The sequence below is a fragment of the Corvus hawaiiensis genome, chromosome 3, assembly GCF_020740725.1.
Source record: "Corvus hawaiiensis isolate bCorHaw1 chromosome 3, bCorHaw1.pri.cur, whole genome shotgun sequence".
In the NCBI taxonomy this organism is placed as follows: Eukaryota; Metazoa; Chordata; class Aves; order Passeriformes; family Corvidae; genus Corvus; species Corvus hawaiiensis.
The window spans coordinates 56,663,889-56,679,760 of record NC_063215.1 but is presented as its reverse complement, the minus strand read 5'-3'; the positions used below and the strand labels follow the sequence as shown (position 1 = coordinate 56,679,760).

General features: G+C 39.2%; 1 protein-coding gene across 4 annotated transcripts in view; it reads right to left on the bottom strand.

Moving 5' to 3' along the window:
* Window positions 1-12,687: 12,687 nt before the first annotated feature.
* The window catches only part of TMEM200A (transmembrane protein 200A), a 54,054-nt gene continuing 50,869 nt past the window's right edge, over window positions 12,688-15,872 (bottom strand). For all 4 annotated transcript variants that reach the window (XM_048298715.1, XM_048298716.1, XM_048298714.1 and 1 more), the window contains one exon: window positions 12,688-15,864. In XM_048298715.1, coding sequence (XP_048154672.1) covers window positions 14,373-15,848 — 1,476 coding nt within the window. In that variant the 5' untranslated portion in view covers window positions 15,849-15,864 and the 3' untranslated portion in view covers window positions 12,688-14,372. The remainder of the gene's footprint in view (window positions 15,865-15,872) is intronic.

Below are 15,872 nucleotides of genomic sequence, written 5' to 3'. Positions count from 1 at the left end.
GCCCCAAGAACAAGAATGTACATTATCCTCTCTGCCCCAGGGTCTCTCAACTATCTATATAATCTATGTGATGTCTCCCTGTGGTGTTGTTTTCTCTGTCCACAGGGGGTTTAAAGGCTTTGCTGCAGACTGTAAAGGGCGATGGCAATCTCTGTGGGTAAAAATGTATATTTAGCCATAAAGCAGCAGTTGCTTAGGAGCCTTCCTATCTGTCAAGTGAAAAGGACAGACAGATTTCAGGGCAGTGTAGACAAAAACACCAGCAAATGCATCTATTTAGGAGTTCTTACTTCATTTGCTTCAGCCTCCAGCCACCAGCACCAGCTAATGCAGTCATTTGACTTGTGAGCTAGGAGAGAAGCAGAACAGACCCTCTTGTTTCCTCAGGATGGGGCCCTTTGTAGGCTGGCATGCTTGTATATAGCTGGTGTGTGCATCAAGAATGCATCATGGTAGCCTCCAAGGGTCATGCAGCTGGTCCCAGGCAGAATATATCCCATAAAATGTCATAGGCATTTGAGTCCTGCAGGTTCCTGCATGCCAGGCAGTGTTAAACCAAATCCTGAGACACCTTTTTGAAAGCCTGGTGAGTGAAGGGTCTGTAGCTACTTAAATGTTTCTGCTGATCATTGGAGTTATGTAAACAAACCTTACACCTGGGAGGAAAATGCTTTTCCCTTTTCCTATTTCACAAGTCAAATGTCCCCTTTTGATGTCGCTTTGCTGCAAAAAGAGGTTCAATAAATAAGAGACCAAGAAGACAGAGAATGAGAATGAAAGAGAGAAAGAGAGAATGAGAATGAAAGAAAGAGAGAAAGAGAGAAAGAGAGAAAGAGAGAAAGAGAGAAAGAGAGAAAGAGAGAAAGAGAGAAAGCCTTACATATCTAGGAAATTTTCTTCTTTCACCCTCCTCTGTTCATCTGCTCCCTGTTTTGATCTGACACCCACTGAATTAAATGGTTCTTAGCACAGGTCTCCATTCCTGCCAAATCCTGTCATCAGTCACTTCTGAGGAAGGAAGCAGACCACTGTGAAATCCAATTCTGAAAAAAACATCACTTTTTTTTCCACCTCTGCAGAAAAACACAGAAACTACATTATGAAATTAAATTTCTCTGCTCTCCCACTCTGTCTTCCATGTTCTCTTGTAAGAATACTGAAGAAAAAAAGCACCAAAAAAAATTATTATAGTAGGAATCTATCCATGTACACCTACAATTATGTGGTTACTTAAGGTGGTATAAACTAATTCACCCAGTTAGACATTACAAATCCTCCTTGCCAGCTTCATATGCAGCCACAAGACAGATTCAGACTCACTCCTGGGATTCCTATAACCTGTTCTACATCAGATGAACACATATGTTTTCTTTGGGTGCATGCGGCTCTGCAAGGAGTTCCCTGTTTCTGAAAGGAGCTAACCTCCTGGAGCTGAGCTCTTACTGTCTCCAGGTCTTCAAAATGAAGTTCAAAAAACATCAAGAGCCTCCCTTTAAAAAATTTCAGACATTTTACAAACAACTTCTTAAAGTTTAAGCTTTTTTCCATCATTTTCTCTCTTGTGAGTATACAGAATATGCTCAAGCAACACTCGCAGGAGTTTTGCTAGGACAGAGGGTAAAGAACAGAGGGATTGTCTAGGATTTGTTTTCCCCTTCAGTGAGAACATATATTCCCCCAATGAGCAAGAAAATTAGTCTCCAAATAGTGCAAGATTTACAATCAAACCATGACAATTGGCAATATGGTTACAGCAGAGAGTTCTTTGGCACCTACTGCTTTTCAGGACTCTTTCCAGCAGTCCTCAACCCACCACTACCCAAAATACACAATTTCCAATGCTCTACTGGGTCACTGCCTTTGACAGGGCCCCTTTAGCTCTGTTCTGGGCCAGCCTGTACCCCTCCTGTGGAGAGTCACTCCTCTGACAGCTTTCTTGCTTGCTCAGCAACCTGTCCAGTTTTTTGTCAGACTCCTACCTGGCTCATCATCTAGGGCAGCCAAGACTTCAGGCACTTCTTCAATCTCTAGACTTGAAATCACCTCCTGATGCTGATCTTTTTTCAGGCTAAGCTTCTGCAGTAGTCTGTGGTGTCTTTGCTGATTCCCCAGGCTTACTTCCTGGGTGAGAGAGATGTAATTCTTCACAGACTAGTTATCCGTGATTTTTGTCACCAAGTTTCTGGGTTACAAGGACCAGGAGGAGGACTATCTTACCTTCCCCTTTGTCTCAGTTGCCTGTTTTCCCTCTCGAGGGATGATGCTTAACTTTAAGGAAGAAAAATGGACATTTTCTGCAATCGGTCAGTCTGTTTATTTTTCCCATATACTTCTGATCCTTTCTGGCAATTTTCCCTCCATTTTCTCAGGCAGTCTCCCCACACAAGCTTCTCACTCCTTGGCTGGCTGCTGCAGAACTTCATGTCCACCTCCATTTGTCACCTGCTGTGGCATTTATAGAAAAATGTATATTAAACCTGGCTGAATGAAGAGGATGTGAGAGACCACAGGAGTGCAGCCTGTGCCCCTGCAAAAAAGGAAAGAAAAGCAAAAAAAAAAGCTAAGTATTCCTTTATTTAATAGCTTTGCATGGAACCAAAACCAGAAATTCACCTCCATTCTTTTCTCTTATAAAATAAGCATTTCACAAAAACTTCTACTTTTCAGTTACTCCATTTTGATATTTTATCACTTATTTCTCTTACTTTCACTCTTATTCAATATTTTACTATTGTCTTCTTTTCATCAAAGGAGTGAAGGAGAATAAATATATTGCATGTTTATTAGGAGGAAGCAAGGATGATTCCACCAAATAGGAAACCCATGACTAAAGGGACCAGCCTCCTTCTCCATCCTGATGTCTATCTAGAGCTATGGTCACACTCAAAACAATTCTGTAAATTTTCTTTCTTTTTTCCTTTATCTGTTCAATCTCTATTATATTTATATTCAAGGCTTACAGATGAAATTGAAATCAGATTCCAGACCCTGCCCTGCACTGCCAAGGCTTTCCCTGGTTGAGAAAAGTTGTTCTGTGGCCACCTTCCTCATAACTATTACCGAGTTTTGAGTTGAGTTTTTCTTTCAGGAAATCAGACAGTGCCAGGGAGGTATCTGTAAGGGGCCTAAACAATAAGCAAATCACCTTCCATCCCACATGCAACGTTTAAACCAAGCAAAACAGGAGAAAATTAACAGAAGGGACTTGTGTCTTTTTAGTATGAAATGTGAGAAACACCCTGTTGCTTACGTATAAGATGTTTTCGGGTTTTTTTGTCATTGCTTTAGAAATACTGCCAATAGCATCAGCTCTTAAGTTTACGAGCGCTCATAGTAATATGGTTCAATGAACCCTACAGAAACAATTTAGTTTAACTTTCTAGAGGTGCTACAAAGCCAAATTTCTTCCTATACTCATTCTCCCAAGAGCAAAATGAACTTTTTATTTCAGATTCTCCAAAGACACCTTTAACAGGAACTAGTATCTTTTCAAGCATGCATTGTATTTGGCGGCACCTTTACAAGGGTATCGGTAGCCTAATGCTTGTGATATTCACTACTGTAAGGTGCAGGCTATGAAGGATAAGCAGAGATTCTGTAACAGAAGTAGAACGACATGGAAAATAAATGAACTCAGCCATTCTTGCAGTGGAAAGGCTTTCCTGCAAGAAGGAGTGTGCCAGACACACTGCTCTGACTGAGTTTAACACCATGACCCTGATGTTGTTGCATTCCCTTAAGTACCTGTTAAATCCTTCCTTCCCCACGAGCAACTAAGGATGCTGCTGTTCCTACTGAAAACATTAATAGTTTGAAAAGGATGGGCAAAGTCAAAAGGAAAATACAGTTAATTTAAGCATAAAAATTGGAATGGCAGGTGTCTGAAACAGGAAGGATTTAGACAATCTGCTGGCCAAATGTTTCCCTCTCATTTTCTTATCTGTTAAGGCCAACCTTCACTGTGACAGGAAACACAGAAAGGTGACAGGGCTAAGAGAAAAGGAGATATGAACCTTAACTTCTACCAATATAACATGAAATTTTGTTACCTTAACTAATTAAATTCTGTTATAGCCAACCATATATTTGCTGTGGATGTTCATCTACTTTTCAATATGTTACTTATGTTCCTTGGAGAAAGCAAATGTTGTTTTCCTTTGAGATAACATTGCAGCAGTTATATATGTCCTTTGTCAGTATTACTTGAGTAGGAGAAAAAACAGATGGTTCCTTCACATTGAAAAAGGCATGTACTACATTCTGAGATTTAGGATGATGCCCACAGGCTTGAGTAACAAAAGAATCCTGAAGGAATTTACTGTAAATTGAACTATGCTGATTCAGACAGAGAAGAGTTTAAGTGGAAACTTTATGATAATTCCAGGGTCTGCATCCTGCTAGTCCTGTTGGTATTGCCTTTTCTGATACTGTTCAGCTTTTCCTGCGTTATTAGGCAGAAGTCCAAAAACTGACATTTTCTGCAATTCTACTGGAAATTAAATGTCATTTTAAGATAGATGAATCAGTTGTAGTATCAGCTACTGGATTTGCAGGAGATATGGCAGACTACCCGTACCCAATACTGATGTAAGCCTTACTATACAAAACACAGATACTGAAGTTTCTTTCACCTTTGTGAAGTTCCCAATGTACCTAATGTTCCTAAGATCATAAAATATGACTTACAGCTTAGCAGCATATATGAAATAAATCAACGGTCTCTAATCCGTTTCCAGATTCCACTGGGGCAAGACTGAATAAAGGCAGCCCATTATTTTGGACACACATATCTTCCTCTCCCCACTCCCTTTGCACCCTGCTGTTTATCTCTGCTGAGCAACAGAAGCAGAATATTCTGAAGCAGATCAGCTTTCAGATCTAATAAAAAATGTTGCGTGTACATACATATATGACTATGTCTGTAAATTCATATGCATATATGATCTAGCACGTGATTCAACTTAAATAATTTACAAAAATAAACATTTCAATATGTTCTGGTAGTCAGTAAGACACAAAAGGGCTCAGGGATACATTTTTTTCCATCTGCCTTAGGTCTGGAAAGCTGCTTATAATACAAACTAATTAAGATCTGCAGATCTCTGAGGAGAAAGTAACTGACTATTATAAACATACAGTTATTAAAAAGCACCCAAGCCTACTTTTAGCAACAGAACAGAAGCTTAATGAATGACTTACCAATAATACATATCAAGAAAAATTTCTGCTCTCTTCTCTTTTCAGGAAGAGATTTTGACTTCTGCAAATGGCTTGCTCATTCACAGACAATCACCAAGATACTGGATGCTTGAAAGATGGCAAGAGTAAATACAGACAGAAAATCACAGAAAAGTATTCCATAGATGCACAGGGCTTCATTACCAGAATGGATATTAGAAGCCACAGTCTGTTATGTTTCTCTAAAAACCATTAGTCTATTAGTGCAGTCCAAAAACCACAGTTCATCTGAGTCACTGTGATATTACAAAGAGAGGGTGAGCTGAGGCCCATCTGTCCCTTGGCAGTCTGGGATATAGGTGAAACTGTAAATATCAGAGTTGTTAATGAGTTCCAGAGATGCCCTACCTGCAGAAGGAAAGCGCAGAGTAAAGTGAGGTATTAAGATAAAGCATGAAAACCTTGCAAAACCGTCAGTCTCATATAACAGTGAGATAGGTAACAATGCCATAAGAACAAAAGCATTCATTAAAAAATTCAGTGAAAAAGAAACAGGTGTATTTTCTTCTTTAGTAGAATGATCAGGGCTGTCTTCTGTGACAATAAGCAAGAGCCCTTCAGTTCAGTGTTAGCTATAAGACATACGGATTTAGAAAGTATAGTTTAATGAGAATCTGACATCCATTTTATCAATTCCTAACCCCTCCTAATCTATTGTATTTTCCTGACTCCTCTATGCAAGAATCAAAGGGTACTGCCATTTAATGAACTTATAAATCTAATTCTCTTCCTAATCCCCATAAGGAGATAATAAAGAACACTTGTTTGCTGGAGGTAATACAGTATGCTCACATCATATATCAGAGTGCTTCCCGATGTTAAAATGATAATGAATTCTCTACAGGTGCCAGATGAGTTTAACTGTATTGTACCCTCTGTGTGACAGAAGGTGACTTTATATTTTTCATTCACATATTTTTATTTGAATCAATCAAGAACATTGAAAAACTAGTGATTGCAGTATGACAGTAATGACAACAATTGGAGCAACATTCCTGTAGGGTGAAATAAAACATGACTAAATTTATAATTATTTCTGAAAAATGCTAAAAATGCATCCTGGAAGGAGTTAGGTGAAGTGCTTCTGTATGGTGATCATATCAAAATTACATTTATGAAAGCATCTTGGTGAAAATACATGTTTAACAGACTCAAAAATGAACTTTTGTGACTATACTATGGAAACTACACAGGTTATTACTGAAAATATTATATTCCATTAAGTCCCCATAATAACGTTATACTCTCATCTTGGATAACAGTTTTGGTTCACTGTTTTCAGAATTAGATTGGACAAATATTTTAAACCTCCAGACAATCAAGACAAGTAGGTAGAAGTACAGGAATATTTTTTCCTGTGACGACTGAATTAAAAAGCAGATGATTGCTGACCAAGTTAAATATTGTCTTTACCTTGAAGTTTTACCTTCACTTTGTATAAAACTTAATTTTCCAGAAAAAATGTCTGGGAGCAAATGGTGGGTGTGACAACTGAGCAGAGATAGCCCCAGGTACAAGATCCCTATGACAATCACTGTAGCAAATACCAACTGGCTCTTGTTAAGCATTGCGTGTGCTGTAAACAAGATGCTCCCAGAAACTCAAGTGCTCATAAACTGATCCAAGTAACTTCAATCAAAAAGGGTAACTTACAGTGGAACTTCAACTAAACTGCTGTTCTCTTTTGAACCACTTTCGACAATTTCAGAAGAAAAGTAGTTATTGAGGTCAGCCAGGCTGGTGATTTAGCTCTCAAGTTAGGCAGACCTTTTTTTAAGCCAGCAGCACACAAATGTACACCTCGACTGTACAAAGCTTCTGGAAATAATTCCAGACCCAGCTGGATTAATGACAGTGTCACCAAAATGAAATAAAAAAAAACCCCAACACCTCATGTGAGGAAACACTGTGGGGAAATGTATGTTACAAAGCAGTGAGTGTGGGAACACAGTGCAAAGCCTGAAGTGCCATGTTCAGCCACCATTTAACTCATTTTAAAATTAAACAACCCCTGCCTCAAAACCCCTAAAAGTGACAGGTTTTTTCCAGATTAAACCTATATGCTAAGCGATTACTCTGCCTCATTTTTTCAGCTAGGTTAACTGTATTAGAAATAGCAAAGAAAAGGTCACCAGTAGGTAAAAAAATCTGGAAACGGGAGATAGAAAATTGTGAAAATGGAAGCAATGAAAATCCTCACCTATGAGAAAGCTAAATTCAAGCCCTGAATGCTGTCACAGTGTGAGGGCACATAACCTCCAATACAATAGACAGAAGAAATTGGCCCATGAAACACGTTGTAGCAAGGAATTTCAATAAATCAACTGAGCTGACAGAGGTAAGGAAATGTATGTTAAAAATAGTAATCCTTTAAATGTATGTATTTATGAAATTGCAGAAAGAAGGAGAAGTTATCTGTCCACTTGCAAACCTGTCAGATACAGGTCATATGGAAGGCTTCAGAAAAATAAAAAATCATGGTACTAAAGAATGAAAACAGGAAGCAGAGTAATATGCAGAGTAGATGTGCCACACTGAACTGATATCTCTTTTTCAAATAGTAATTTCCTGGAAAAAACATGCAGTAGATCTCATCTGCTCTGACTTAAGCAAAGTATTTCATACAATAGCGCATGTGAAATCATCACCTAAGATGGAGAAGAGAATTTGGAGGAAAAATATGCTGAGTATCAAATGAGGAGGTGGCAGATTGGGCTAGTAGGGGTATGTATAAGGCAGATAATTAGGGAAGTTTTTAAAGGATGACATGAAAATAATCTTACCAGATGGCATTTACTATCAGATCTATGTAAAATGTACATTTGTGCTGATGCAATTCTCAGAAGTCACTGACGGTGTGGCTGAGCAAAATGTTTTTTTCCAGGTTGGTAGTGTTCCTTTGAAACAAATCTCCAAGTTGGCCTCATGTACCACATTTCAGTTCATCCCAAAGAGCAATCTCACATCACACACTGGACTCCTTGCACAATAAATGAGGAGCTGTCCTCCAGAAGCCCATAACATATTCCAATCATCAAAAGATGTTCAGTCCAACCAGCCTAAGTGTGAGCTAGTCAAATAAACACTCTAAAATGCAACCAGGAGGGACAGTGAGCCCTTGGCAACAAGCACAGATCTACTCCTTTTGGGCTGCACTGAGTAGATAAGTGTCATCAAATAAAAGAGATCAGAAGGAAAATGGAATTGTCTAACAGGCTAGAAGGAAAAGGAATATAAAAGTGAAAAAACCATGTAATTTAGAGGCCAAAACCAGATACAGTGTTGCCTACAAAGTAGGAACCTATTCTGAGAACAAAAAGTGCTAAACCAGCTGTACAGTGAATCACAGGACAGCTCTGAGAAAATTAAGTGATTAATTTCTTTAAAAATACAAAAAACAAACCCCCAGAAACTCAATATATTTACACTAGATATCAGGTTATTCCTGGAACAATTTTTTAAATAGGGAAGCAGTTGGCTGTTGCAATGAAATTACAATGCTGATAAGAATTGCCAACTGATAAGGGAAATATATTTACTGGCAAGTCATAATTAATCTGCAGTAGTAGGCAAAAATTATACTAGTGAACCAAAAGGCTTAGTGGGATTCAGAAATGGATTAGATGCTTCTGTGAATGCTATCCTGAATAATTACACTAACTGGAATAAAAACTGATAAAGGGAAACAATGGCTTTATGTTTCTTCCTATGGACAATTCACAGTGATTGTAAATTACTCTCTGCTAAAGCATCATCTACCTGAATTAGAACCAACACAACAGATTAGACATACAGCTTTTTTATTTAATACAGTGGAATGTTTTATTTCAATTTCAATGGACTTTTTTTTTTTTTTTTTTTTTTAAGTTTGGGTTGGAGGGGGACCTTGAAGATCATCTAGTGCCAAACCCTCTGCCATGGGCAGGGACACCTTCAACTCACCAGGTTGCTCAGAGCCCCATTCAAGCAGGCCTTAAACACCTCCAGGAAAAAGGCATCCTCAACTTCTCTTAGCAACCCATTCCAGTGCCTCACCACCATCACAGTAAATATTTTTTCCTAATACCTAATTTAAGCCTACTCTCTTTCAGTTTGAATGCATGTCCCCTTGTCCTGTCACTACATGCTCGCGTAAATAGTCTCACCCCATCTTTCTTGTAGGCTCCCTTCAGGTACTGGAAGGCCACAATCAGGTCACCCTGAAGCCTTCTCTTTTCCAGGCTGAACAGTCCAAATTCTCTCAGCCTTTCCTCAGAGGAGAGGTGCTCCTTCCCTCTAATCAACTCTGTGGCCTCCTCTGGACTCACTCCAAGAGGTCCACATCCTTCCTGTGCTGAGGACCCCAGAGCTGGATGCAGCACTCCATGTGGGGTCTCACCAGAGCAGAGCAGAGCGGCAGAATCCCCTCCCTTGACCCGCTGGGCCCATGCTATTCTAAAATAAAAGTAGTCTAACTATCCCATTTCCATTCCTATTGAGACCTGGGGTTGTAATTCTGCCAACAGTTATTCAGACAAGTAATACCATTAAGAACTGTGCTTTACTGAATGTGTGAAATACTTGAGGTTAATTTCAAATACTGAGTCCTAAAATACTAACCAATACGGCCACACATAAAATAAGATGGGAGAATTAATAAATGTCACCTGAAAGATAAACAGAACAGCTGTGATAACTGCGATTAATTTTCTCCTGAGTTTAATTTGAAAAGATTTAGACAAAGGGCATGAACTTGTCCTTGAGTAGCTAAATCATACTAAATGAAGCACTCCTCCATTATATAGGCTATTAATTCCATTTCCTCTCTCATACACATGCACAGTCTCGGTAAAAGATTTCTACTTGTTCATCCCAATACCATATTTGGTAGGAAAATAAACCAACAAAAAAGAGTGCTGGGAAGATGAAGGCAGAAGTTCCTGGAAAGGGTTGGGAACAAGCTCATAAGAAGAAATAATTTAACAATATAAGACTAAAGCAATCCAGGAACTCTACAAGCAGCATGAGACTCTTTTCAGGGAGAAGCTGCTGCTGCAGGTTAATCCTATTTCCCAAATTTAACTCAGCAGAAACTAAAGGACCAGCAACGGTTCATTTTAAGAATGAGCAAAGTCAACTTAGGGTCTGAGAAAAGCACTGTGATATGGTTGCAAAAAAAAATTATTTAGGTAATGTAAGAGGCAGGGTAGTTGTAGATGTCTGCCTCCAAAACTGGCAGCCTCAAGAATTCCGCTCAGTTAATAACATAAACTCCATTTTCTTTCAAAACCATACTGAGGGTGCCAGCTCACCTTCCTGTCCTTTACACAGCTCCAGCCTTAGGACAGCCATCAGGATGAGTAACATCATGCTAAAATCCTGCTGCTGCTGAGAAAACTCATGCCTTCCCATTCATTAAGCCATGTGCAATTGAGTAGCTGGAAGCATTTGCCAGTCCCTCCTGCTGAACTCAGCACTGCTCTGCAAGGAAGGGTTTGGTTCATTGCCTCCCAAGGAGAGTAAACTGGGATCACCAGGGAGTAAAGTATCAACCTGTCAAGAATCCAATCCCTGTTTCAAGGATTTTATCCAGCAACCATTTCATGTAAAATACAGAAGCAATTCTGGAAGAGAGATTGTAACCCAGCATTTATGCTCTATCACTGTAGAGTCCTGCTCTTTATTTCCTGATTAAACTTGCCCCAAAAATGTGCCTTGCTCAGGAGGGACAGACCTAATCATCAGTCTGATCCACTGGTAGTGGTTAAGAAGCTTGCCAAAGAAGTAGAAAGTACATTTTTAATAGTCTTAGGCAGAGGAAGGAGAAAACTCATTGTTTGCATGATCTAAATTATTTATTTTTGGAGTTATTACATACAAAGTATGCAAACCGTAACATTTCTTCTGAATAGATGCAAAGTTTAACTTCCTATTCTAGGAAAAAGCACCACAATTGTTTCTTCTAATGACAAAACTGTCCTGGCTCTGGCTTTTTTCACCTTGCAGTGTACCTGAGAAATTCATCAAGGGGCTGCAAACCAATTGAAATAAAATTTTAAAAAGGTCTGTAAACTGTATCAGAAACAGACTGAATGTGATATTTATAGCTTTAATATACAATTTAAGACATGCTCTTGTCTTTATCAGTTCCTTACTTGCCACAGCTCCCGTTTTGGCCACTGTAAGGTTCCAGTCTACCCCTGTAGATTGCAAAGGGTCCAGACATCTTTGTCCTACTGCAGTTTCTGACTTCTGTATATGTTCAGGTCTCTTGAACATCTACGAGTTTTACCAACCTGAGCTCAAGTTGGAACTACCTAAGGAATATGAAACTACGCAATGTCCTCCATTAACCTCAAGGGAGGTGATCCTTCTCCTCTACACAGCACTTGTGGGGCCATATCTAGAGTGCTGGGTCCAGTTCTGGGCTCCTCAGAACAAGAAAGATATGGACATACTGGAACTGGTTGTGTGAAGGGCCACAAAGATGATGAAGGGACCTATGAGGAATGGCTGAACCAGCTGGGACTGTTTTGCCTAGAGAGGGCTCAAGAGGATCTTATCATTGTGTATAAATACCTAAAGGAGGCACATAAAAGAAGGAGCGAGGCTCTGGAAAGAGTCTGATGTTCAGCACAAAGTAAAGCACAGGAGGGTGCCTCTGACCATTAGATAACCTCTTTTACACTGAGGGTGACCAAGCACTGGCACAGATCACAAAGGGAAGTTGTGAGATCTCTCTCCTTGCGGTTATGCAAAAACCATCTTGACCTAGTTCTGGGCAACAAGGTCTAGGCTGTGAGACAGCCCTGCTCGAGCAGGAAGCAGGGTGGACAAGATGACCTCCACAGATCCTTTTCAACCTCAACAGTCCTGTGATTATCTGATTGAAATACTTCATTATATGTTCATACGGGAATATTTTTGCAGTAGGTCTGTCAACAATGAAGTTTCTTTATGTGGTGGTATTTTGATAGCTTTACCCTCGGTAAATTTTTCCCAAGTGAGTATATTTTCAGTACCCACTATCTGTGTTAAAATTAAAAGCTCATCCCCTGCTATACTTACAAAGGAACCACCATTCCCACATATGATAGCATGTGAAAAGTCATTTAAGCTGTGATTTAATGTAGCTATTAAGGAAATAAAAAGCTTACATCACTCATGTCTTTAATAGCATTTTCCATTTTTATAATACTTACTGCCAAACTAAAAAGAGCAGGATGTTCTTTTTATATAAAAATTTCTTATATCAAAACCACTTTGAATTCATTTCACATTACATGGGTCAAAAAAGCATTCAGCCTTTCCATGTGTAGACATGTCACTGAAATCAATTAGGCATGAAGAAGTGTCTAGTGGCAGGCTAATAATTCTGGCTTGACGTTGTATACAATATTATGATACAATATTATACTTTGAGATGTAAGATTTGAGATCATAGAAGAAAAAAACAGGTCTTACGATGGATATGTGTAGAGAGACATTTTATTGCAAAAAATAGCAAATGTTTTAAGAACACAAACCAGAGAGTTATTAAAAGCTTCATAGCAAAATATTCAGCCAACTCTGTTACAATATATAGGCTTGAGGTTCTAACAGTTAACACTATGCCTCAACTCACTGAGCAAGTAATGCTCCTGATACATAAACATTGCGCAATTGAAATACGGAGCTGAATATTTAAAAAAAAAAAGAGAGAGAGGGTATTTTGTCCTTGATCTTTCATAATCAAAGTAATTGAGAAATTACAACATTTTAACAAGCTTGATTCTTTTTGGGAAAAGCCATTAAAAATAATTCCTGAGTATTTAGGGTAAGAGAATATATCAAATCCGACCAATTAAGACCAACATCCTGTTGGGTGAGCCTTGCAGCTTGAAGTGACATTCTCTAGCGTGGCTGTCATGGCAGGATCATGGCCTAAGCGGCTTAATGGAATACATGAAAACCTTCTAACATGCACATTCCAATTCTCCTTTTCTTTAGAAATAGCCTACAACTGTCAACTGTGAAGCTTGCTTTGCTGAGGAAAACACTGTTTTAAATGTCAATTCCTTTTGCAAAACCTTGTAATGCAAATTGACACAGCTATGCCTTCAGTGAACCATCACACCAGTAATTATGTGAAATATATAAACCAAAATTTAGGCTTTCATACTATGTTAGTATACATATTGAATTGTATGCTTTGTATCAGTATTTTGAACATAGAGATCTAGCTATTCAGCATCTTGTTATTGTAATGAGAGGCGGTATATTAATTTTCTATTATTGTCTTCAGATGCAAGTTAAAATATCATCTTATTATACACCATGTTTCTAAAATCCTGTTGGCATTCATCAGCTTCCTATGATTTTAATTGAATCCTTCTATTTTGATTTTAAAACTGCTGCCAATCTAAACTGATTTACAGAATTGATCCCAGAAAAAAATTCAGATTTCTTACTTTATATATGCTTTTCCAGAATTACAGGATTAAATTACAATGGATGTAGAAAGATGATTGTACAAAGCATAGTTAATAATTCACAACACTGGTATTCAGCTTGATCAATTACAATGAACTCACAAAAATGGTTTTAATTATATCCACTCTTTTCTATCCACCCACCCCAGTATGTAAACAAGGTTCTCACAATGACAATGGCAAGACTGCAGTTGCTGAGATGTACTGCATGTGAAAGACAACACCTAGGAATAAAGGCCTGGATTTGACAATTCCAGTACATGCTCCTGCTCACTTCCCATTCTAGACTACAAGACTGCTACTTTCAGTCTCTTGCAGTCTTTAAATCAAGAGAACATACAGGTAAATTGAGCTTTTTTCCTAATGCACTCTCCTGGAGTAGAACTGGTGAAAAGTAACATGCTTATATAGAACAAAAGAGATAATGACTTGGGAATAATTGGAATCAGTCGTAACAAAACTGTCCAAGCAATGGTAATGTACAGTATTGCAGCTGTATGTTACTAAGACAAGAAACTCTTGGTATTACAAAGATGAAGATCTCTGTTTGCACAAGCCAATTTTAATGGGCTATTAAGCATTTGGTTAAGAACAGGCTTGTACAGTCTCATTGAAAAGGAAACACTTGTCAAAATGCTTTTTTAAAAAATACCATATGACATCTTCTAAATTGCAATTTAAATATTAAAATCTTGTTTCAGAAGTTCCTCGCTTCAGGTTGTTACTCAAAAACTCATCATGTTCAAAACTCAAATTATTATGAGATCTTGATATCATGAGAAGCTTTTCCTTATTAGTAAAGTCTTTCTTGACTGCTGCTTGTGGCACAAGTAACCTATCCATCGGGTCCTCCTTGTTTTCTAGTTTCATATAGCCTTTACTGTTGCTCCGATCCAGTCTGGGCCAGCTGGGGTGTTTCCTTTGTTCAGCTTGGACAGTGAGTGTAGACGGACCCCTGTCCAAGTCCAGGGACTTAGAATGTGAAGACAGAAGATGCAAAGATGTGTTGGAACCAAACTGTTTCCTGGCAGCACCAGGAGATAAAAGCTTTCCTGTGCTTGGTCCGACAGTCATAGAAGATTTGAATGGATCCGATGGAGTGTCCACAAAAGAATTGTGTCGTGGCAGCATGGAACCAGCCGGTCTGTAGGATTCATTGGTATCAGTTAGAGGAATGGCCAGAGAATCCATTGACAGATTTCTAGACTGACTCCTGGTGATCTCTGAGTCCTCAGTTATGTTGTCTATACTGGGTTCATCAATAACACAGTTATTCAGTTTAATTACTGGCAGTGTGAAAGCACTAATGGAAGAAGATACAATGGATTTTGTTTCACACTTTATAGAGTTAGTGTTTTTGTCATCTGAAGCCTTGCTGGGGTGAGGGTAAAGTCCAAAGACTGAACCAGACTGCTCAGCCAGCAGAGGTGGCAAGAGGCTACTAGTGGTCCTATCTTCATTTAGGGTAATCTCATCTTCTTCAGCAGAACTATCCATTCTAAGATTACTCTTGAAGCCAGAGAAAGGCGCAACCGTGTTCGCAGCCAGCCGTGACGCACAGGAGCTCCCGCCGTGCCGGAGTTCTCCTTCCCCCAACAAGCCAGTGAAGGCACCACTCAGCTGCTTTTGTTCCCTGATCCTCAGGGTGTGGATGTCTATTACAGTGGAGTATATGTCTCTCATGTGTATTATTTTTGTTTCCTTGTCACGGTTTTCATGTAGAATGGCATTCGCACAAATAAAAATGAAGATTCCAATGCCCATGGTGAAAGGGCCCAGCATTTTCATCTTATCCGAGTGCACATGCTGCTCAAAGAAGCGAAGTAAAATGCTTCCTTGGCTTCGCAGAGTCCGGGTTCCATTTAGAGATGGGTTACCTTCAGATCCTAACAGCTGTTCCTTCTGGGGCCAGTATCCAAGGATGGCCATTGCAATTCCAAAGAATGCGATAAGCACTCCTAAAACAAGAAAGAATCCCGATGGAGAATAGAGACGGATTTTGCCCCTGACAATTACTACATCTGTCCTGGGCCGGCGTCTCACTGGTTTCTTCTCCTCAGGAACTGGTGCTCCGGCAAGATTTACATGTTGCTGAGATCTGGCAGAGTCTTGCCTTTTTAAGGCAGCCAGTCCTGTTATGACTCCTCCGGTTGCTATCATAGTTCTATGTTGTGCCCTGGAAAA